Source organism: Euwallacea fornicatus, chromosome 29 (genome assembly GCF_040115645.1).
Source record: "Euwallacea fornicatus isolate EFF26 chromosome 29, ASM4011564v1, whole genome shotgun sequence".
Lineage (NCBI taxonomy): Eukaryota > Metazoa > Arthropoda > Insecta > Coleoptera > Curculionidae > Euwallacea > Euwallacea fornicatus.
This window is the reverse complement of record NC_089569.1, coordinates 1,349,179-1,372,062: the sequence shown is the minus strand read 5'-3', so window position 1 is coordinate 1,372,062 and position 22,884 is coordinate 1,349,179. Positions and strand designations below refer to the sequence as shown.

The following is a 22,884-nucleotide window of genomic DNA, read 5'->3' as shown; positions in this document are numbered from 1 at the left end:
TAGGTGCCGCCGAGGTCGCTCGCTACTTCCACACTCTTCTCTTTTTTTGTTCATTCTCCTTCTCTCTCTTAGCCCACATTATCCTTTCTACTTGTTCTCTCAAATGCCATCCACTTCTATTGTGTCTCCACGAATTCACGCCCGATCACCCTTTAGAGAGGAATTAGGAAAATATGATTCACCCAAATGTCAAAATACCTATGTATATACGATTATATATCTCTCTATTCTTTAATAGAAAACACCAAAATTCTAATGAAAAAATCAAGTAAGTATTTAACGTTTAAAGAAAACATTTGTTTAATTCGGTTCCTTTAAAGGAAAAATCAACTTGGTAAACAAATAATATGTTATAAACTGGTTAAATAAATAGCTATTATGTAACTGGTCTCATATTGCGGAATATCGTTTTGCTCGTGCCACGGAATTACGTAGATTCCACTTCAAAACGGCACATTGACATCACCGGTACTTAAAATATCTTGCGTAATTCCAACCAAAATATCAGCGTTTTCCTCCTTAACATCAAGCATATTATGTGTTTTGCGGAGGTGCTGTTTCACGTACGACTTGTCGTTAAACTTTTTGCCACAAACCTCGCATTCGAAAGGTTTTTCCCCCGAATGAGTGTACAGGTGTCGAGTCAATTTGTTCTTTGCATAATACGATTTAGGGCAAATGTGGCAAATATACTTCTTTTCTTTAGCGGGGATTTTGATCTGGCCTACGCCTATTGCGTGAATTTTCGCCATATGTACCTTTAAGAGAAACATTTCAGAAGTTATCTATTGAACAATGAAGAGATTTTACCAAAACCTACCTTTAACACTCGAGGATCTTTGTACTCTCTATCACAATGGGAACATTTATATTCCCTAACATTCGAGTGCGTCCTCATATGCCTTTGTAACACGCACTTATCGGTGAATCTTCTTTGACAAAGATGGCATTCGAATTTTTTATCACCAGTATGCCTTCGCATGTGGCTGTCATAGTTTGATTTAATTGGAAATGGCTTGTTACAAATCTCACAGCAATATTTCCAATTATTTGAATCTGTGTGTACTACGAGTTTATGGGACCTAAAATCTTGCGCGATTAGCTTAAATTCGGTTGGGACATAACATTTTTTTACCGAATATCCTTATGAGTGTTAAAACATTTGCCGCATTCATCACATTTATACTCCCTCTTGTTTAAGTGTTGTTTTTCATGGATATTTAAATCGGTTTTAGTGATGAAACCTTTGCCGCAGTATGTACATATATTGGATCGTATTGCTTCGTGGTATTTAACGTGTTGTACTAAATTCGAGGAATTACAAAACCTACTAGGACACCTACAAATATATTATGTAAGGATTCAATTTTTGTAGAAAAGTACATTCTAACCTATCACAAGCAAATGGCCTTACATCCAGTTTTTTCATACCATGTTCTGAGACACAATGGCTTACTAATTTTATGCTGGAATTATATACACTATCACATTTTTCACATGTGAATTCTGATATCTTTTTTCGTTTTCTTCTTTTGGGCTCGTACTCTTGCCCTTCCAGTTTTTCATCATTTTCACTGGTATAAGATTCTGAGTCTTTATCCTCTCCATATTCAGAATTTGGATCGTCATCCTCTCCATCCTCAATCTTGACAAATTCTTCAATTTTGTAACAGTCGTAATTAACTACGTAATAAACTTGACCAAAGGAATTACCTTCTTGATCTTCATCCTCTGACTTATTATCAGTTTCGCCAAGAACATCTTCCGAAATATCATCCATTTCATCATCTTCTCTTTTTTCAATTTCGCGTTTAATTTTATCGAGGACATCATTATGATTTCGCTGTCTGGTGAAATCAGATTGAAGGCAGGTCTCTCTAAAGGTGTAAGATATGTCAAGAAGCTTTGAACACTGTTCACAAATTTTATACGTTGCGGACCATTCCTAAAAGAAAAAAATATTTCAAAAGTCCACAGTGTATGTATAAATCGCATAAATATACTGTTGAAAAATGAAGATGAATTAATACACAAATATCATTAGTTCCACTGGAAATATGTGGATTGTAGAAGTGGGAGTAAATATCACAGCAAAAAGCAGCAGTGTGAATAATTGGGAAACGGTAATATATCTGGTTACACTGAACTGATTCTGCTCACGTCAGCCGCTAGTGTTGCAACCCACTTCGTTGGTTTTTGCCGGAAGCATGTTAAACCTTATACAGTCTTCCCACTTGCACAATCCCTGTTTACACTTGAACTGGTGACACCTGTGTAAGAACTAAAAGCAATTGTAATTTCTACTGCAAATATGTTGCACAACTCGACGCTTTAGCTTAATAAATGTTAATTCAATAGGATTACAAAAAGAACTTCATATATCTGAACGTCCTCGAGAAAAAGTATGTTATTACCGCCCTCCCTTGACCTAACATCCATACATGATCCAATAGAGGACCAGAACGCCATTTTTGGACAGGGAAAAACCTATAGCACTTGTGCTGCCTCCCCCTACTGAAACGGGGAATCACACACCGCGCTGAGGACTTCTGAACTGAATATGTGAATATGTTTCTTAAGAATTAGAAGTAGTTATGTACACAAAGCGATTAGGTACAAAGGAATTTCAAATTTGAGTCACATCGATGCGATTTCGAAATCGGCAAGAAGCGCAACATTGATTGTTTGGGACAAGATCGCGTAATTTGATGCTCTAATGGTTAGTTATGACTGGCAGCTTTAAACGGAGGCAAAAAAGTTTTTTGTAGGATGTGTCCCGCCTGTAATTTATTGCTCCTTTTTATGTATGTATGTCCAGTAATATGGTGTAGTTGGTTTATGTTAATCCTTACATATCTGTGGTTGTTTTAGGATTATTTTTAGGACCTGCTGAGTTCAGGCTAAGATTCTAAAATTAGGGCTATAAATCGAGTCCTGTGCATCCAATTTCCAGCGTTTGACGTCCTAATGTAAACCTTAATTATTAATCTTACTATGTTATCCGGGTCCAATTATATCCGCCTCTGTTTTTGTTAATTATTCGGTTGATATTTGAGCATTAAAGATTAGATCAATTGACATGATTTGAAAACCTATTTTGTTACAACAATTAGAGAAGAGTATTTTCAGACATCTGATGCCAGAAATTGGATGCATGGGTCTCCTACTTTTAACGTTGCTGACATGGATCTATCACAGTAAACATTGTTATAATGGTTAGACTATGTATACATTTTTTTTAATAAGAGTGTCATGCTGTAACATTAGAATTTTGAAAATCCAAAATATCTGATTCAAAAGAGAGAAAAATTTCGGAAATTGTATATTTTTAATATACTCTATTTCTACACCTATGTGCATCACCTTTTTTTTGGATTAGTTTTACTGATAATGAATAGATTTTGATACTATTCACTATCAAAACAACCCGTTTGTTCAAGGACATTTATATTTTAACATTACAATATTTTCACTAACACAATGCAATTGTTGAATCACAGTAAAAAATTCATGGTGTTGATTGAGAGTTCAGAATCTAGCCGATAGTCTTCCTTTAGGTAGTTTCGATTAACTGAACAACATAAGATTAAAAGGCTTTTCATACTCAAGTTCCTTGTAATGAAGAAATCACTTTCCTGCTCTTAGTTGAATTATCGGGTTGACTTCATTAACGTAGATCTTCTTGTTTGTAAACCTGATTAGAGGACCACTATTTAACAGTAAAATAAATATCTTGGTGAGTAGTTCCTGAGTTTTACTAAAGTTCGAATGACATCAAATGGGTGTCACAAGTGAAAATATGACATTTTGAATGCAAATCATTTGGAAAAATATAAAGTTGCCAGATAATGCAAAAACTAAAAAAAAATTGTGAAAATACTGTTGCTAACTATCCAAAAACGATCCTTAATAGTTTTCTTTCGGAGATGGTTCCATTTTTTCTTTTATATATTTTTCTAGCTAATTTTTAACTTTTAACTCTACTTATTTTTATTTTATTAGGTTTTTCTTTGAAAGGGTTAAATTGAGATCATAAAAACAAAAGTACTCACTATTTCAGGGATACAGATCTTTAACTTGGTGCAAAGGGTAACTTCATTCACATCTTTCACAGCCAGTTTATTCAGTTTTAATGTGTTTCCAAGGCAAACACAGCACAGTTTCTCTGAGTTTCTTTTAGGCATTGTACTTGCAGGAAATCATTTTACTAAAAGATTTTAATTTCACTGAGAGTAACTAGTGAAGGGACGATCCCTTGGCACTAGTATCATAACGCTCGTATTTTTATCAGTCCTAATACAATGAGGAACAACACCAGTTGCTTTCGTTCAATGGCTGTGAAGCCATAACTAAGAGGTTGTTTTTCTGAATTTTTGGCTCTAAACTATTACAATCCTGACTTTTTTGGTAAGAACAGTAACAAAAATAGGGATATTATTGTAACGATGAAAGCTTCCCTTCATACCCCTTTTCAAACAAGATTTTAGACATATTTTTTTATTTAAAGGGGGCAAACACTACGGGTTCCGGTCCTTGTTCACCATATATCCATCACGATTAGAACTTCCAAAACAACGAAGGAACATGATGTTTAAGTAATAACGCGTTTTAATCTGAATTCACAAGTCAAGAGAAAGCGTTGTTTCTTTTTGAAGGTTTTACAATTTTTATCAAAACAAAACAAATACATAACAAACTTTAAATTTCTTCTTCTTCTTCTTCTCCTCCTGAGTTCTTAGCTTCTCGTCCCGAACATACCGGTGTGAAGTTCGATCGTAATAATGTTATGGCGGCGTTCCCTGTGATGACTTCATGATGGATAGACAGATATCATTGATGGAAGAGCGGATAAACATAAATGTAGGAAAACCGCAAGTCCGCAAAAGCAATGAGAGTTTAGTTAAAAGTTGAGAGAGGAGTTGTCTCACCTACAGTAACACTCATAGCATTACCATGCAATAACATGTGTTTCTATTTATGGGCTTCATCAGGAATGTGTGCACCTTTACACACATCATGGTGCATGTGAGTAAAATCCTTTGGGAAGAGGATGTGTTGTGTTCCGCTCACTGCTTTAAGTAGCGATTACATATGCGGGGGATGTTGCTTTAAGAAACGCCCATTTGCTTATCTACAAACTTCTACGAATGTTCTTTCACCAAAGCCACGATTCCGCGATCAATTGGCGATTCATGGTTTTGATTTGAACTCTAAATTGGTATTAGCCCGTACCATTAACTTGAACTTCAAATCCTTTATTAAGGAAAAAATTATTTATCTATACAAATCGTGAAACGTATTTGGATTTTTTTATTTTTGTTATAAAAAAAAAGATTAAACACTGGAAGTTCCTATTAAGACTTTATTTTTCTTGACAGTTGTGAAAAAATAGCAATATCTGCATCCATAAAGTAATATTTAATAGCATTTTGCAAATTTAACTTTATGATAAATGTATGATGTTAAAGGGTAAAAGAAAACTGTCAAAAATAGTGCTTCAGAGACTTTATCCGTCAAATCCCTGATGTACCACCAATTCTAATAATTTAACGCTAGTACTTCAACTGGAAATAAACGATCAAATTCCTAATATATATATAGCCACGAATTCTTGTAAAATCGTCGGTTCAATAGGAAGTTAAGCGAAAGAGTTTTCCCCATCAGCACCAGCGCCGTCAACGTCCTCCAATGTCGAGAAATTCAAAAAATGCGCAGGCCGATGCACTTCGTGATAAAATTCCTTTGGGTTGGCCAACTGCAACTCGTATTTCATTCCCGGATCGTGTCGAACCCCTAAAATCTCCTCATTAACGCTAATTTCCATGAATAATGGTGAAAAAACTTACCCATAAAGTTATAGTTCCATGGTCCTTGGGCTGGCACCATGAAGAATCCCGTGAACCGATCTGAAAGTAACATCTGCACCTTTTCATAATGACTAGGCAAGTACCCTTTAGGGTTGTTTCCTTTGTCAGTATTTTGTCTGCCCCATTCAAATCCAGACGGTGTCAGTTTGTAAGCTGTCAACGAACAAGACCCGGGCGTAAAAGAGCAGGTGATAATAATAGTTTTCTCGCCATCCCATGCGGGATTGTCTGTCATTAGTTTAGCGTGAGTGGTAATATCCTGCGGAGACAATTGAGGCAGCTCGTTGGGTTGCGTGTGAATCCATCCCAGAGGTTGCATGTCTTTGAGGAATGGGTGGTTGGGTGGGGTGTTGGGCAGGTGCACGGTTTGATGGGTACCCCATTGGGGTGCGAGCACTAGACAACGTAGCTCTTTGACTTGAGGGTTGTCCGGGGGACTGACGCCGTAGAGAAACGCGCAAATCTGTAAATTGGGTAGTATTTTTATTATTTGCATTTATTGCACACACACACACACACACATTTACTCAGAAACAAATCGTGTAAATTTTAAGACCTCAAAGAATTTAAGAAACGTAAATTATAAATTGAAATCGATATTTATGTATTCCTTTAATACAATAACTTAAATGTATTAAAGAGATTTTTTCTCACCTGTGCGCGTAAATCCGATATGGTCACGAACTTCTTAAGTACGTTCTTTGGAAGAATGTAAGTGTAACCTGTTTCCTTGATATCATCCGAGCTGACATAAATGTGGTTAGTCCTGAAATCAATAATATTTGCTGGTCAAATCAAACTAAACTTTTTACAATGTGTTTTTATGAACTAATTTACTATATACACAAGGCGATTGGAAAAAAAGATAACACAATAATATATATAAAAGAATTCTCGCTTACCTAAGATGTAAATTGGTAGCAGATATCGCTCTAACCCTCCATTCGGTCTTGGAACTGAACGTTTGCGTCTCGTAATTGCTGGTAGTGCTGGTGATAATTTCATCTCCATGTTTATTAACCGTCCTAGTGGTGGTGGCAGTTAGCTGGGATTGTTCTTTGGTCTGCTTCTCGATTTCGGCAATTTGCTGTCTTTGCGCAGATGGAGCACTAATCTCCATTCCGAGAATTATATCTCGGATTTCCGATTGAGTTAAAGAAGCGACATTCACACTGAAATACAGACCCGCTTTAAAGATGTAACCTTTCAACTCTACAGCGGAATAAACCGCCAAACAAAAGCTTCTGCAAAACTGAGGCAAATTTAACAGAAGAACTTACTTGTTTTTCTTTCCGTAGTCAGCTAAAATGAGATCTTTTAATTGAACTTCCACTTTGATCCATTCATCATCGGACAATGCGGGCCAAATATGGTGCGGTTCTGTAATGGTAGTTTTGTCTGGCTTCAAGATCACTTTGGTTCTTTCGGTATTCACGTGCAGCGCTCTGAGAATTAGGATCAACCTCGAAAATGCCTAAATAGAGGATTAAATCCTGAAAGTGACCTCAAAATAAAACAAATACTCTCACTACTTACGGTGTATGAGGAAATGGTCTTCAACCAATCGTCGTAAAGGTTAAAGAGCACCATCTGTGGTTCCGTCGCCTTTAGAATCAAATCTCCGAACTTCTCCACTTTGAGACATGCTTGGAAGGGTAGCTGCAACTCCGACCCTTTTATCACGATATTCGGGAAATCTAGCAAGTGTACTTCTAGAGGATCCAACATGCCCTTTCTAGTAACAATAATTTGCTTTGGCTGTTCTTCAACCGGTAGAGACCGAATTAAGGCCGCAACTTCTTCTGCTGTTTTCCATTTCGCCAACTGATAATTAAATTTTTATTTCTTTAATTGATCGATAGTTAACCAAAAACAAACTTCTAACCTGTCCCAAACGCTTTTGTCCCGCCCACACAGAAGTATGAATAATTTTTAAAAATAACTGTCCAGTTCTGGGATTGAAAATGAAAATGGCGCCATTAATAGGCTTGGTGGTCAGATTGCCCTCGAAGGTTTTGTGAATGGTCACTCTGTACACGTTGGTGTCGTCCACGAACCAGATGATCTGATTGGAGAACAATTCTCCGTAGTTTTGACTCGATAAGTAGGGCTCGGTGGGTTCGCTGGAATATAATTGCAACGCCTTTCGTATGCGCTCTCTCAGCACGTAGAGGGCAGGGTTGGCCTTCATTATCTTGGCCATGGCTTGTTGGATTAAAGGTTTGCAACCGGGGAACCAGTTCCCGTAAGCGCTGAAATTTTACCAATAATTAAAAGTAGAAATAATAAAAATAGGCACGTTTGATCAAACATCGAACCTGTGAAGATTGTACGCTAAATCTATGGCGATGAGCACGCCAGTGGGCGAGGGATAAATAGACATATTATCAGTAGTATAGTCCAAAAATTTGGCTCGGGCATATCGTTCCACGTCGTGTGAATCGTAGTCACCCCATCTTAGCTGGACATCGATCCAGTACTTTTGAGTCGTGGTGTTGTCCATAGTATCTCTGGAAACGTATAACACTTTACAGACGGTGTTATTGTTTTTTAAATTCGTTTACTGTCGTCATTTCGAAATAGTGAACGCTACAACATCGGTTGCCATTCTTGAAGATTTAATATGCCGTAAACTGTGAAGAAAATTGACTAAAATTTTCAACTAAAATATCAAAAAAACATATTTTTTATATTACATAGAATTATATTAGTTTTATATCGTTCGTAAATATTTCAGATACGCTTTTTACGACATATTAAAATAAATTACAACTGTTTTAATTTAACCGATTTTGTAATTGCCACCTTGTCGAATATAATATTAGTGAGTATGTATAAAATAATATAATTCGTACTCAAGAATTACAACAGTAACAAAACCTTACTTTGTATCTGCTAATAAAGACGGTCTGGAAACATTCCACTTATAAGCTGAGAACAATAAAATGTCAGCACAGGACGAATTCATTTTGTACGATTTCCTAGGATGAATGGTCTCCTTTTGAACTGTCTCAATTTCTAGGGCGTCGAGTTCTTGATCAAACACCTATTGAAACCATCAATAAATAAAACAAAAATGACCTAAATGAACCGACTAACTTGGCATAGATCCATTACAACAGATTCGTGAACCTTTTGCCACAAATGGGCCCTGAATATTTGAATCAGCGATATCTTTAATGTGGGAATTTTGCCGTGCATGAATATACCCGTCAAGTCCAACTGCACTTGGAAACCCACGTACACATTGGCTCGATTGATGGTCGGTGACCACCATAAGGTAAAACGACGATTGGGGATTTGATTCAGACCGGACCGTTGCGCGTTTGTCAGCTTTTTGTATTTCATCGATTCCTCAAAGCCCGAAGCCTTTTCCCTGAAATTGATGTGTGAAAGATGCGTTATTCATGGATTCGGATTACTAACCAAAAAAGACCTTCCCACGTAGGGAAATAAGTACCCTTGAAGAGGGTGTGCTCTAAAATGCCCTCCACACCTCCGAGAGCTTGGATCATGTCAGTTCTGTAATTATTCAGGTTCCAGAGTTTACCATCGTGACGTTGATGCGTCCACCAGAAGGGATTTTGTTTTAGCACTTGGTACTGCTTGAATTCGGTTCTTAAATCAGGCAAATAATGCAAAATAAGCCACACTGAGATTTAGTCAAATCAGATCATAACTCACCGTATTCTCCACCCTTTATCGTATGCCAAAGTATGTCGATCCTTCTGGAACAGTGTGTTAATCCTGGGTATACCCCTGTCCCAGGAATCTTCCAGATCTTCCAGCGTTAGCCGCCGATTCTGAGCGTTGGCTTCTTGCCTTTTTAACGCGTATTCAGCCCACACTCTCTGCGAATCAATGAATTCGCTTTCCCATGGTTGTATGTATCGATACAAGTTTGGTATCAATTGGTCCTCATCGTGACTCATACCAGATCGGAAATGGGTGATTCCTACATCTGTTTGTCTCGACCATCTAATTAGACAATGTATCATTTACTAAGACTAGTTTAGACATTTATTATACGAAATTCTTATGAAATTGCTATAGTGGTGTGCATTAGGTTTGTTTTACAAAGAGTACACCTTTAGTAAATCGCAGTATTTCATCAAATCAGTATGTTTAGTAATCAATAGATATAAATGCGAACGATAGTGTTATTTGAAAAGTTAATTCTGCACATATTGATTTTTTAGCGACGAATATATATTTAATTCTTATAGTATATATATGACTTGAGGCCTAAATCGCTTGCTCAGCCTGTACCATGGATATAAGCATATTTATGTTTTATATATATGTGTACAGTGACTGTATTTTCCCATATTCTAACACGAAATAATTAATATATTTTTACTACATGGATATTTATTAAGGCTAGTCAAGACACTTCTTACCTTAAATCGGACTGCGGAATTAATACGTGACCCATTGACAACATTCCTAAACCTCCCAGTTCTTTTGGTGTATAAAATACCACGGGAGGAAATCGACTAGGCATCTTCGAATTCAAACCAATTTTAATACGTGTTTGAATCTTATTTTCGCATTTCACCAGCAAATCTAACAGCTCCTGAGTGTTGACGACAGCTTCCCTGGGTAATTCGAAAACAGTAAAAAAAACCTTTTACAAAACATAATACCCACCTGAAATAGGTCATAAGCCCGATAAGTGCGGTGTTCCACTTGTTGACAATTTTCGTAAAAGTGGTTGAACCAGAAGCCATCAAAATCTGTCTGACTCTGTTGTGGAAGCGGCTCATGGATTCATCATCTACCCTTAAAAAGCACTGAGCAGTACGTTCTTTGCTGCCCTCATGCTGCAAGTTCCAGACTCCATCTCTGTGCGTGAATTCTTCGTGTTGTGTACGGCATTTCGGCAATATACGGCACTCGAAACCGCACATATTGAATAACAAATTTGGGTTGTCTTTGGAGTAAACGCTGACGAAGCTGTTTTCCCATTGGATCGTGGTCACTGAACGAGGGAGGCGGTTTTTAATGTCCCAAAATACTGCTCGACCTCTTTTAAAAAACGAAAAAGAAAAAATAAATAAACTTTTCACAAAAATAGTGACAACAGCATACTTTTTGGTGCTCGTATTTCGGAAACGTTCGTGAACAAAAATGTTTTGGAAGTCTGTTCCTTTTAGAATCATTAATGAACATTCATCTCGGGAAACGTCACATTCATCTAGTGATTGAAAAAAATCATCTAAGCCTGACAAAATGTCATCAGCGTAAAGTTACTAAATTTCCATAAAAATGGAGAATATCCTTCCGATTTTATTTGTAGATTAAAATATGTGCCGAAATTTTTTTTCGCTTTTTAGGGCATTGAGATAAAACTTCGTTTTCAAGGTGAGTGTTCATCAACGATTCTAGCAGACACCAACTTTTAAAACGTTTTTTGTTTATGAAAATTGGTAACGGTGTTTTCGAAATACATGCCGTCAAAAATAACTGAAAAATGTGGTGTTTGATTATTTTTGTGAGTAATAGATATATACGGAAGAATACATACAAATTCACGTCGTGTTTCATGAGACGCATCCTAGCGTCTCTCGGCCAACATTTCTTATTATTATAACCCACAATGTTCTCGTTGTTTGGATCCGGATGCTCGGTTAAGTAACGCTGAATTAAATCTTTAGCTTCTTCAGCTGAAAATCTAGAGACGGAAAATGAATTATTATCACATGACTACTTAAATTATTTACCTGAAGCACATGTGTATTCTATCGACGTATCGGCAATACAGCCGGATCGGATGACACATTTCAGTTTGGACGTCCTGGAAGGTCAGGAAATCGTTAGGCATTTGTGGGGGACCAGCCATTTCGCTGGCCCTTTGCAAACCCAGTATTAACAAATCTAACACTAGGCCGTAGTACTGAGTAATGAACGAAGCGAACTGCAGCCCTGCAACAAACCAAATGTCTTAACAGGAAAATCTCTTGTCGGAAATCTACCTCGAATAATGCCGTAACTGTTGGTGTGATTCATGTCCTTATAGTTGATCACCACATTGTTCTTCGCCGTCATGTAATCAGCAATATTATGATCGACGATCAACCGCAGTAGCCTGTTTAGTAGCGTTAAATCGATTTTTTCGTAAAGTTTTTCGAACTTCGACTCGAGCAGAACGTTGCATTCGCCCTCGTTGACGTCCCATACATCCTGGAGATTATTGATGCCTAAGTAGATTTGTGAAAGAATTAGTTATTGTGACGCTTCATCAGAGTATTCTGTGTGTCAAATCTCATTTAAATCGAAGTCTGCTTCGATGCCGAGATATCGGTATCGGTCTATCACAACTGAACAGTAAACTTTGTACATATCGCACCTTGACACCATTTATAGACCAGAAGTGGCGGAGGTTCGGTGTCTGCCGCCTTAATCCAGGGTGGAAACAATCGTCGTTTATCAGCTTCATACCATAAATATTGGTCCAAGTATGCGTCCGTGATCTTCTCCAAAGGTTCCACGTCATATACCGGTATTAAATGACTATAGAGATCCATAAATTCTATGCCAACCTGAAATCGTCAGATAAAAACCAATGTATGAATTACTCTATTTTGTTGTAATTCATACACACTTACCTCTTTGAATGCCCTTTGTGTCAACAAATGACGCTTAATCCTAGAGAGGGCCTCGTGTGGATTGTCGTATGCCTGCTCAATTAAACCCAACTCCTCTCTTTGGCTTTGGTTCAATCGGGATTTGACACTGTAGGCTTCTTTGAGTCGTTCGAGGGCGAGAATTAGAAGTTTCGTGTCGTGTTTGTACGATAGTGGAGGGAAGGGAATCGGAGCAAATCTTCTGGACTCCAACCAGTGCACTGTAGTGGTGTAAATCGCTACAGCTTCTTCAGGTGAGATATAAGGCCCGTCCTAAAATTTTCACATTCAAAACTGTGCTAATTTTCCGATTCAGAGGCCAACTGAACCTTCAAATAATTATGTTGTCTCTCTTGTTCCGCTTTCAAATACAGCCTGGTCAGCCTACCCAAATTTTTTTTACAAACAGTTTTGTCTACAGTGGCGCCCCTCCGTATCCTCTCTCTATTGTAGTGCGCAGTATTTGTCCACCAATCGGCTTTCATTTTGACGTAACGCAATATCATGTTCTCAATGGGAATTGGCAGGCCGGGGACCTTCCAGGGAATGTTGGCTTTCCAGCATCGCCATGCTTCCGACAAATGTTGGAGAATAGTTCGGGCTTTATTATGTTTAATTCCCTCGGGCATCATGTCGACAATGTCATGCATTACAGAGGCGCGCAGCTCTAAGTCAAAGTGAGATTCCACGCGTTGCTTGGTGACGGTTTTTGCAACTCCTTTGGAATGACGACCCTCGAATTGTCGAGACAATAAGTTACCCAGCCAACGTTCAAGCAAAGGGGTTATGCCGCGCATGAAGAAGAGCCAAACACGCCAGCCCGGTGCCCAAAAACCACAACCGGGGCCTTTTCCAACAGGTCCCTAAAGGTGAACAGACGTTCGAAATTAAAATGCACCTTTTCCTATTTAATACTTTCATATAATTTATACAATCGCAGGGATCATTTACGTTATTACTTAGGCGCTTTGCACTGCAATAAATGAATTTCATTTCAACTCGGAGTTTAATTTGAATTTGTGCGCAACATCAAATTATTATTTAGCTCAATGCGATTATATCTATATAATCTATACTTACGGTGTTAAATCGGTAATAAATTAGATGTTTCAAATCCTTGCACATTCTGATCTGTCGCATTAGTTTGTACTTATACCGATACATTCCAGTCAGTTGACCGACATGGGCAAAAATATACTGCAGTCCGTCGGCCAATTGAAAAGCGTCCACGTTATTCAAACGATATTGCACATGCGAATCGATGACCAGTTTCGTCAGGCGCAAAATTTCTCTACACAAATGGAAGGCTGCAAAAACAAAGGTTTGAACAATAAATAAGTCCATGGACAAATTTTTTTAAAAGTACTTACCGTTTCCGAATCTAGATTTCTTCCTCTCTTTCGTTGTCAAAGTTTTAACTGGTTTCAAGTTGAAGTTGTAATCCAAATGTAAATAGTTCAAATTCTTTCGGTGAATGAGTAGGTTCAGCATGTTGTAACCCTGCCGACAAACCTGTAAACCGACTTCGACCCAATCCAAAGTAGTCGTTTGAAAAAATTTTGTAGACTTAAACGACCTGAAGAGGTAACGTTTCTTTTGAGGCTTGGGAGGGCGATGCTTTAGAGCATTAAGCACGTAGTATTTAAGAAGCTTCTGGTAACTAACTCGGACTTTAACGGGTTGCCCAGGAGGTGAGTGCTCCATGTACCAACTCTTGACTAAGGGAACGTCAATGGCTCTTCTAGTTCGGCCTTAAATTTGCACAGTAACAGTAAAAATGATGAAATAAAAATATCTGTTGCAATTTACCTGATCTCATATTGAACGGTCTTGGTGCCCACAATAAAGCAATGCCATTCGCCGTGTTGTCAGTATAAAGAGAAGTCTCTTGAAGAAAAGCTTGTACGTATTCTGGCAGCACAAATTCCTCCTCGTCATCAGGAAGGGGCTCCAGGCTTTTAACCGCATGTCGATGCGAAATGGGATTGATAAGGGGGTCGAAATAGAATGCGGGCAAATCGGGGTCTTCGGTTTTAATATAAACCACGTTGGGGGTGTGATACCTGACATATGAAGCAGTGTTTTGTAGAGGTAATATTTTTTTAGAAGTATCTAGTGAGTGAAACTCTTACAAAAATATTTTTTCTTGCTTCATGTAAACAATAGCACTAGCTGATTTAATGATTATATGAACTGGAAAACATTGTATGTGGCTTATCAGCTCCCTCAAGACCATTCTTTAAAATGAGAGACATACCAACCACAAATGCATTATTATACCACTGTGCTGTTATATTTTACTGAATGAATAAAAGCAAAATTCAAACTAACAGTGGAAAGGACAAACTATTATGAACACTGCAAGACACTTACCATGACAAGTGAACAAAATGAGGCATGTTGTTATACAAGTAAGGAAAGGCAATCCTATACTCTGTACGGATCGGCTGTCTTATGATAATTTTGTTAATGTCATTGAATTCATTCCAATCTTCATCTCTAAAACAACATTGTACCTTTCAATTTGAACGAGTCAGTGCTACAGACCTTACGCTGCATTCATGTCCTTAATGAGGGGCTCAAACTTAGGTCCTCCAGGAATTGCCATATTCAGAGCCTTGGCTGTGAAAAAGCTTTTAGTATCAAACAAGTAAAAGTAATTGTAATCCACTAAATCAGTTAAAAGTTGATTGGCTAAACGGTATAAGGTAGCCATTATTGGAAGAGTTAAATTCCATTTTCGGTAAGTAGAACCGTTGACGTACTTCGTCCCCACCTAGACGTGAAGAAAACCTTATTACATTACCCACATAGAACTATCAATGTGCATTTCAATTACCAAGGTCTTATGGTTGTAAAACCATTTTGCAATAGCTGAATCCTCCTCCTGATCTAATTCAATTTGAATGGCTTCCAGCGGCTCAACATCGATTATGTTGTCAGCGTAGTCCAGAGGCGGTTCTTCGTCGTCAAACGGAGGAAATCGCATTCTTTTAAAATGTCTACGATCCCTCTTTTCTCTTCTCATCATAATCCACATAGTGCTAAAATATTAATAAATCCAAAATCAGCTGAATCATTTTGGAAATCAACTAGTTAATCTACCCCCATTGTCCAATGTACACAGGCTCAATAACCCAAGGAATCTCATTCACAAAGGTTATGGCTCCAGTAATGTGGTATAGAACTGAGACATCCCGTATCTGTTCCCAGGGCATGGGCATATTTTCCAAGAGCTTCATTACAGCATGAGGCATGTATTTAAGAGCTCTAAAATATATAAAAGGTCAAGATGCCATAACCAATATTATTTTATTACAATACCCCAAATAAACACGTTTATCATGGCGGTATTTCCTGCTACTCATATCTCCATGATCCCTTATAATTTTTCTGATGTGTTCTGGAGGCATGTCCTCTTTTTGAGCCTCAATAAAGCCCAGTTTTTTCTTGTCCGCAAACCTTTTCGACTGAAGTTGGTGCCATTTTTGGGCTGAAGATATAAATATTATGTACTTATAACATCAGAAACAAGTGTATTTTAGCTTAATTTTTTTATATTCATTAGAAAAAATGTAAATTTTTCATTAATTAAGTGAATAATTATAAACAGATTGCAGACTTGGTAAAATTCTTAACATCCAAATATCTATTATGTGCTTAAACTGAGGCAATGTGTTAATAACAATTCTATGTATCTACCTTTTTCTTGCAATTTGTCTTCAGTCATCACATCAGACTTAGGATGAGGAGGAGGCATCTGTTGTTGCATAGCATGAGCATGAGCCTGAGCTGCAGCAGCCTGAGCCTGTGCATGTGCTGCTGCCAACTGTTGCTGAGCCATCATTTGGGCCCAAGGATTGGGGCCCAGTAAATACGGTGGTACTGACATTATGCTAGTAGTTTATAGCCTCCTGAAAGTAAGGTTCAATAACGATAATTAATTAATGATATTAACTGACAGATCAAAATAATGTGGCGGAGCTGGTAGCGGAGCAACTGTCACCTGTCAGGCTTGACAATGTGACGTACCCTAGGGTGACCCTTCGGTTCCCTAGGTACTCCAGAACCTGGTGAAAAAATCTTCCTCTAGCACTTCCGGCAGGTCATTCTAGAACAACTGCCGGAAGAAAAAAAAAAAAGAGCCTGGGTTAACCTGCACCTGCGCGGCCCCCTTTTTTTCTGGGTTTTTATAGCAAGGGATCTGGGAAGACTATAAAAAGGAAACGTAATTCTCAAGGGCAGACACGGCGAGATAGGTTTTAAGTATCGTGCGAGATTTATTGTCTTCTTTCTTCACAATCATATTTGCGAGCTAATTTGTACAATATTTACATATTTACACAAGTGCTTAGTCTATTCCTACAACCTCCGTAACGCAAGTCGGGTAGTGAAAGTGCCGAACTAGCAAACCTCCGACAATTGGTGACCCCTATTTTGAAGTGCACAAGGAGACCAAACAAGAGGCCATGGCGTCGCCCCAGCCAACGGTAGTCCCTGATCTAGATGAGGCGACAACTGAATTGTCCCAGGTGAGCAGGTTCTCCGTACGGGCCCCACCGTTATGGAAGTCTAACCCCAAGACGTGGTTCCGGACGCTAGAGTCACAATTCGCGCTGGCCCACATCACAAGCGACCAGACGAAATACCACCACGTGGTCGCTACGGTGGACCCAGAAGTCCTGGACCAGATTTCGGGCTTCCTGGATAACCCACCCACCAGCAACAGGTACGAGGGAATAAAGCCTAGGCTAATAGCAATTTTCGCCGAGTCCGATGAGAGTAGGCTCAGGAGGCTCCTCTCACGGATGGACCCTGGCGACAAGAAACCCTCGTACCTGCTTAACGACATGAGAAGCCTAGGGGGGTCAGCGGTCTCTTCAGAGGTCCTAAAGACCTTATGGACGCAGCAGCTGCCCACTTCAATATAATTCATTTTGGCCGGCAGCAGCGAACCGCTGGACAAAATAGCGGACCTAGCCGACAAGATCGCCGACATAGTGCAGCCACACGCCTGCACCGTCCAAGCGCCACCCCCAGACGGCAGATAGGATGAGCAGACTGGAGAGGGCTGTAGAGCAACTAACCAGGGAGGTGAGAAGCCGGAGCAAGTCCAGGACGTGGCCCAAGCGGACCAAAGCTGGACCGACACCGGCGGATCCTGGAACATGCTGGTATCACCAGAAGTTCAAGAGCAAGGCAAAAAAATGCGTCAAACCTTACAGCTTCCTGCAGGAAAACTAGCTCCCGCGCCATCTTCGACGATTGGAGACGCGGGGCCGCCAGATCGCTATTACGTCCGGATGGAACCAGTACCAACCTCGGTAAGATTGATTAGTTGTAGAGTGGTAATTAAGGACGATGTAACGGGCATAAGTTTTCTTATCGACTCGGGTTCCGATGTCTCCCTGCTGCCCAAAACAGCCAAAGACCAACATATTGAAGCGTCACGTGTTTTGTACGCGGCCAACAACACTCAGATACCCACCTTTGGTACCAAACGGCTATCTGTGAGTCTCGGCCTGCGAAGGAAATTCACATGGAATTTCATCATTGCAAAAACCGACCATGCGATTATAGGAGCTGACTTCCTACACCGTTTCAATATCTTGGTCGACTTGGGTAGCGGCAGGATTATTGACAGCACCACCGGCCTGCGGAAAGCTGGGATAACTAAACCCTGTAATATTCCCTCAGTCCACAACCTGTCCTCATCCTGCAAGTACTACGACATTCTTAGACAATACCCCAAAATCACCACTTTCTCCCCTACCCCGATCGACGCCAAGCACAGCTCAACGCACATAATCCATACAAATGGCTCCCCCATCTCTTCTAAAGGCAGACGTCTAGCTCCTGACAAGCTCCTAATAGCCAAACAGGAATTTCAATATCTATGTGATATGGGTATCTGCCGCCCTTCTAAGAGCCCTTGGGCCAGCCCCTTGCATCTGGTTCCCAAAAAGACCCCAGGTGAGTGGAGACCTGTGGGCGATTATCGTCGTCTGAATGCAGCCACTGTCCCAGACAAGTATCCAATCCCCAATCTCCACGATTTCACTCATTTTCTAGACGGGAAGACGATCTTCTCCACCTTAGATCTGGTGCGTGCCTACCATCAGATCCCAGTCTCGGAAGAGTCAATCCCCAAGACGGCCATCATAACTCCCTTCGGCCTATTCGAGTTCACGAGGATGCAATTCGGGTTGAGGAACGCAGCCCAGTCTTTGAAAGATTCATCCACGAGGTACTTGCAAACCCGGATTTCTGCTTCCCGTACATTGATGATATTCTCGTCGCGTCAACGGACGAGGCACAACACCAGGAACACCTCAAGGCCGTTTTCGCTCGCCTGCAAGAGTTCGGGTTAACCATCAACCTTGACAAATGCGTTTTGGGGGAACAGCAAGTGAAATTCTTAGGGTACCTAGTTTCCGCACAGGGTTCCACCCCTCTCCCGGAGAAGGTAGCCGCTATTGCTGATTTTCCCGTTCCCCAGACAGTTTCAGAGTTGAGACGTTTCCTTGGCATGCTCAACTTCTACAGGAAATGCATTCCCAAGGCCACTCATCATCAAGGCATTCTTCATAACATGCACAATAACTGCAAGAAGAATGACAAGACACCATTGGTCTGGACTGAGGAAGCACTGGATGCATTCAAACAATGCAAGTGGGACTTAGCCAACGCCGCTTCTTTGGTACACCCTAGTTCCACAGCTCCAATTTCCCTCACAGTCGATGCATCAGACTATGCAATGGGTGCCGTCATTGAGCAATTCGAAGATAATTCTTGGAAACCTCTAAGTTTTTTCTCTCGAAAATTGTCAGACGCCCAGAAGAACTACAGTACTTATGATCGAGAATTACTCGCCATTTATTCGGCAATCAAATATTTCCGATATCTTCTTGAAGGCAGACCCTTCAGCATTTTCACAGATCATAAGCCACTCACCTTCGCATTTTTACAGAAGTCTGACAAAGCTTCTCCACGGCAAATTCGACACCTAGACTTCATCTCACAGTTTTCCACAGATATCATACATATCAGTGGCAGAAACAATATTGTGGCTGACACCCTCTCAAGGATTACTTCTATTTCCACTCCTCAAGTAATTGATTACGAAGCTCTAGGCCGTTATCAGTCTTCTGATCCTGAACTGCAAGAAATGCTCAGAAATCAACAAGGAACGTCCCTACACCTCAAACAGTGTAACGTACCAAGTTCTGACATTCTGATCTTCTGTGATGACAATGGCCCCAAAATCAAACCCTTCATCACACAGAATCTCAGAAGATTGATTTTCAATAAGTTCCACAATCTCTCACACCCAGGCATCAGGAGCACAACCAAACTTATCTCTTCTCGGTTCGTCTGGCCTGCTATGAACAAGGACATCCGCAACTGGACTAAGGCCTGCATTAATTGCCAGAAGGCTAAAGTCCACCGGCACACTCTAACTCCTTTCAAGCAGTTCCAAATTCCAGATGCTAGATTTCAGGTTGTGAATGTAGACATAGTTGGTCCACTACCCTCTTCTAACGGGTTTGTGTATCGTCTAACATGCATCGATTGATTCTCGTGTTGGGCTGAAGCATTCCCCATGAAGGATATGACGACTGACACAGTCGCCAAAACCTTCTACAGCAATTGGATTTGCAGATTTGGTTCTCCCCAAAAAATCGTCACAGACCAAGGGCGACAGTTTGAAAGCTCACTTTTCGCATCTCTAGCAATACTACTGGGCTGTGCACGAGCAAGTTCCACCCCATACCACCCCATGACTAATGGCAAAGTGGAAAGGTGGCACCGAACTCTCAAGGCAGTAATAATAGCTTATGCAACAGAGCGTTGGACGGAGGTTTTGCCTACGATCTTGCTGAGCTTACATGCTACATTGAGAGATGAAATTGGTGTTTCACCAGCAGAGATGCATTACGGAGCTCCCTTACGTCTGCCTGGAGAATTCTTCGAATCTGTACAATCCAATGTAGACCCCACCTCTTTTGTCGCTCAATTGAGACGGAAGATACAACTCCTGCAACCTGTCCCCTCAAGCAACCACAGTACAAGGAAGATCTTCATTGCGCCGGAAATGGATACCTGTACGCACGTCTTCGTACGCAACGACGCAGTGAGGAAACCACTCCAATCGCCTTATGAAGGTTCCTTCCCTGTAAAAAGCCGTGCGGATAAATACTTCACCATCTTGATCAATCACAGAGAGGTCAACATCTCGAAGGATCGTCTCAAACCGGCTTTTATCCTAGCCCAAGATCCTACCTCCCATGATCACACCTACACCAACCTCAAACCCCTCCACAATCCAAGCAAGAAGCGGGTACTGTTTGCCTAGCGTCAGAGATCGATGCTAAAGCCCATGGCACGGGCAAATTTAAATAAATTGTAGTAGCTTTAGGTCTCCTAGCATTAAGTTTATCTGTACTATGGTTATATAAGTTTAATACTCCGTATCTGGGAGGGGAGTATTGTGGCGGAGCTGGTAGCGAAGCAACTGTTACCTGTCAGGCTTGACAATGTGATGTACCCTAGGGTGACCCTTCGGTTCCCTAGGTACTCCAGAACCTGGTGAAAAAATCTTCCTCTAGCACTTCCGGCAGGTCATTCTAGAACAACTGCCGGAAGAAAAAAAAAGAGCCTGGGTTAACCTGCACCTGCGCGGCCCCCTTTTTTTCTGGATTTTTATAGCAGGGGATCTGGGAAGACTATAAAAAGGAAACGTAATTCTCAAGGGCAGACACGGCGAGATAGGTTTTAAGTATCGTGCGAGATTTATTGTCTTCTTTCTTCACAATCATATTTGCGAGCTAATTTGTACAATATTTACATATTTACACAAGTGCTTAGTCTATTCCTACAACCTCCGACAACAAGTCTATAACTCTATCTCCAGTATTTAAAAAAACTTATCCACAGTTAAAATGAAATTTGAAGATCAACATACTGAACATCAAGCTTAACTAATCATCATGTAACATATATCAAAACGGGAATTTTTCATCAAATGCCTTCAGAAACATTAAGTTGAGGCATTTTTTAGAAAATTACTCGCTCTCTTATTTAAGCAACTGTTAGTAACTTCAGGTTATTAATTTTCACACATTTTAAATTTAATGTAAAGAAACATCCCCCAATTCACTTGTGTGAATTAATACGAGTTACTTTTCGAAAAAATCTTAAGGACAAACTGGAATTGAAAATGTGAATACTCGGTTGGATTCTATATTCTAAGGTTAAGATAATTTATGTGAAACTTACGTGTATGTGGAAGTCGGAATTAAATTCTAAATTACATTTTCCGGCTTTTGAAGCACGTCGATCTTAATTAAATTCACAGTTTAGAATGTTAAAAACGTAATTATAGCAACTGGTTTGATAAACACACGCCACAACAAATATGAAAAATGGCGACTGAACGGTAGATAACAAACCAGAGAAAACTGTCTGTCAAATAATAGAGATGCGGAGAAATCAATATGGAATTAATCAATTCTTATTCCATAATCAATTTTATATAACATTTTGCTTAAGTGTGGGATAAGCCCCTGAATAAAACTACTAGAATGTTGCTGTTCTTTGTTCCCACTGCGGTAAATAAATTAGTTTATGGAAAAAAGATTCGTTTTTTAACATCGTTCGTAATAAATTCAAGTAAGACGGACTTATGTTTAGAATGTATTGGGTGTTGCCTTATAGCAAATTCTAATGATATAAAATTTTTCGAAAAATATTATACTAGAAAACTTACAAATATTATTATAAATAGTCGACAGTGAAAAGTAAACAATGTAGACATAACAGTTTGCAAGGTTATGTATGGCATGGTTTGTTAAATAATAAGTTTTTAAAGAAATTAAGAGGCTTATATGTGTCTTATCTATAAATAATTTGATAAAATATACGAAATGTGTTTATTTGGAAAATGTATTTTCTGGAGTTAAATCATGATGATCTCGGCAATTAAAAAAGAGGTGAGGTTGTTAAATTAGGACAAAGTTGTGCAATTTAAAGTTCAAGAATATATAGTTTTAAAATTTGAAAAATTCAGTTGATTTAAAAAAAAAACCTAAATTCTGTAAAAATATTTTAATTTATCTTAGTGACGCATAGATGGCGCTTCAAGAAAAATTACCGATATCTTTCCACTGAAAAACCTATCTTGTTGGTGTAGAGATAGCGCCACACGAAAACATTGTTTATGGAATAATCGTGGTATTTTTGGGCCATCCCTAAAAGTTTCATTTCGACTGATTGGGGCCGCATAACCGAAGGAACTAGTTACCATGACTCACCGTGATATAGGATGTCATAACTAATAAGCGCTGTAATATGGAGGTTCACCCAACAATTTTTTTGCAACCCTCCGGAGC

The 22,884-nt window shown here is 39.5% G+C and overlaps 2 protein-coding genes and 1 long non-coding RNA gene across 5 annotated transcripts; 1 reads left to right on the top strand and 2 right to left on the bottom strand.

The window, feature by feature from the left end:
* Positions 1-207: 207 nt before the first annotated feature.
* Positions 208-5,084, bottom strand: LOC136347657 (zinc finger protein 266-like). 3 transcript variants are annotated; one of them, XM_066297840.1, is made up of 6 exons: positions 4,953-5,084; positions 1,714-1,945; positions 1,392-1,656; positions 1,136-1,339; positions 821-1,082; positions 208-758 (listed from the first exon to the last, which is right to left on the bottom strand). In XM_066297840.1, exons 1-6 carry the CDS (start codon positions 5,016-5,018, stop codon positions 444-446), a joined length of 1,344 nt encoding a protein of 447 aa, XP_066153937.1. In that variant the 5' UTR covers positions 5,019-5,084; the 3' UTR covers positions 208-443. The 3 variants fall into 3 exon arrangements, with proteins under 3 accessions (XP_066153937.1, XP_066153936.1, XP_066153938.1); XM_066297839.1 differs by lacking the exon at positions 4,953-5,084 and adding an exon at positions 4,053-4,725; XM_066297841.1 differs by lacking the exon at positions 4,953-5,084 and adding an exon at positions 2,415-2,580.
* Positions 5,085-5,348: 264 nt separating this feature from the next.
* On the bottom strand, positions 5,349-21,948 carry Prp8 (pre-mRNA processing factor 8). Its single transcript, XM_066297838.1, has 30 exons — positions 21,773-21,948; positions 16,196-16,407; positions 15,818-15,986; positions 15,599-15,763; positions 15,333-15,537; positions 15,046-15,269; positions 14,867-14,992; positions 14,303-14,556; positions 13,864-14,244; positions 13,574-13,800; positions 12,823-13,356; positions 12,476-12,766; positions 12,217-12,409; positions 11,843-12,067; positions 11,591-11,792; positions 11,395-11,541; positions 10,518-10,895; positions 10,268-10,465; positions 9,552-9,845; positions 9,294-9,485; positions 8,967-9,243; positions 8,753-8,913; positions 8,186-8,377; positions 7,753-8,119; positions 7,404-7,691; positions 7,148-7,341; positions 6,770-7,039; positions 6,522-6,633; positions 5,847-6,330; positions 5,349-5,793 (listed from the first exon to the last, which is right to left on the bottom strand). The coding sequence occupies exons 2-30, from the start codon at positions 16,383-16,385 to the stop codon at positions 5,639-5,641; spliced, it is 7,095 nt and encodes a 2,364-aa protein (XP_066153935.1). The 5' UTR covers positions 16,386-16,407; positions 21,773-21,948; the 3' UTR covers positions 5,349-5,638.
* LOC136347659 (uncharacterized) lies at positions 16,386-22,557 on the top strand. Its single transcript, XR_010733520.1, has 2 exons — positions 16,386-16,468; positions 21,389-22,557. It is a non-coding gene; the product is annotated as an uncharacterized lncRNA (long non-coding RNA).
* Positions 22,558-22,884: the final 327 nt, after the last annotated feature.

Coding starts and splice junctions, on each gene's coding strand:
- Prp8 (XM_066297838.1), bottom strand. CDS start 16,385: ATGTCAGTACCACCGTATTTACTGGGCCCCAATCCTTGGGCCCAAATG. Junction 14,557..14,866: donor CATTTTGTTCACTTGTCATG/GTAAGTGTCTTG, acceptor TTCATATGTCAG/GTATCACACCCCCAACGTGG. Junction 10,896..11,394: donor ATGAAACACGACGTGAATTT/GTATGTATTCTT, acceptor GTTTTTTAAAAG/AGGTCGAGCAGTATTTTGGG.
- LOC136347657 (XM_066297839.1), bottom strand. CDS start 4,184: ATGCCTAAAAGAAACTCAGAGAAACTGTGCTGTGTTTGCCTTGGAAAC. Junction 1,946..4,052: donor AGATCTGTATCCCTGAAATA/GTGAGTACTTTT, acceptor TTTTTCTTTTAG/GAATGGTCCGCAACGTATAA. Junction 759..820: donor AAGATCCTCGAGTGTTAAAG/GTAGGTTTTGGT, acceptor TTTCTCTTAAAG/GTACATATGGCGAAAATTCA.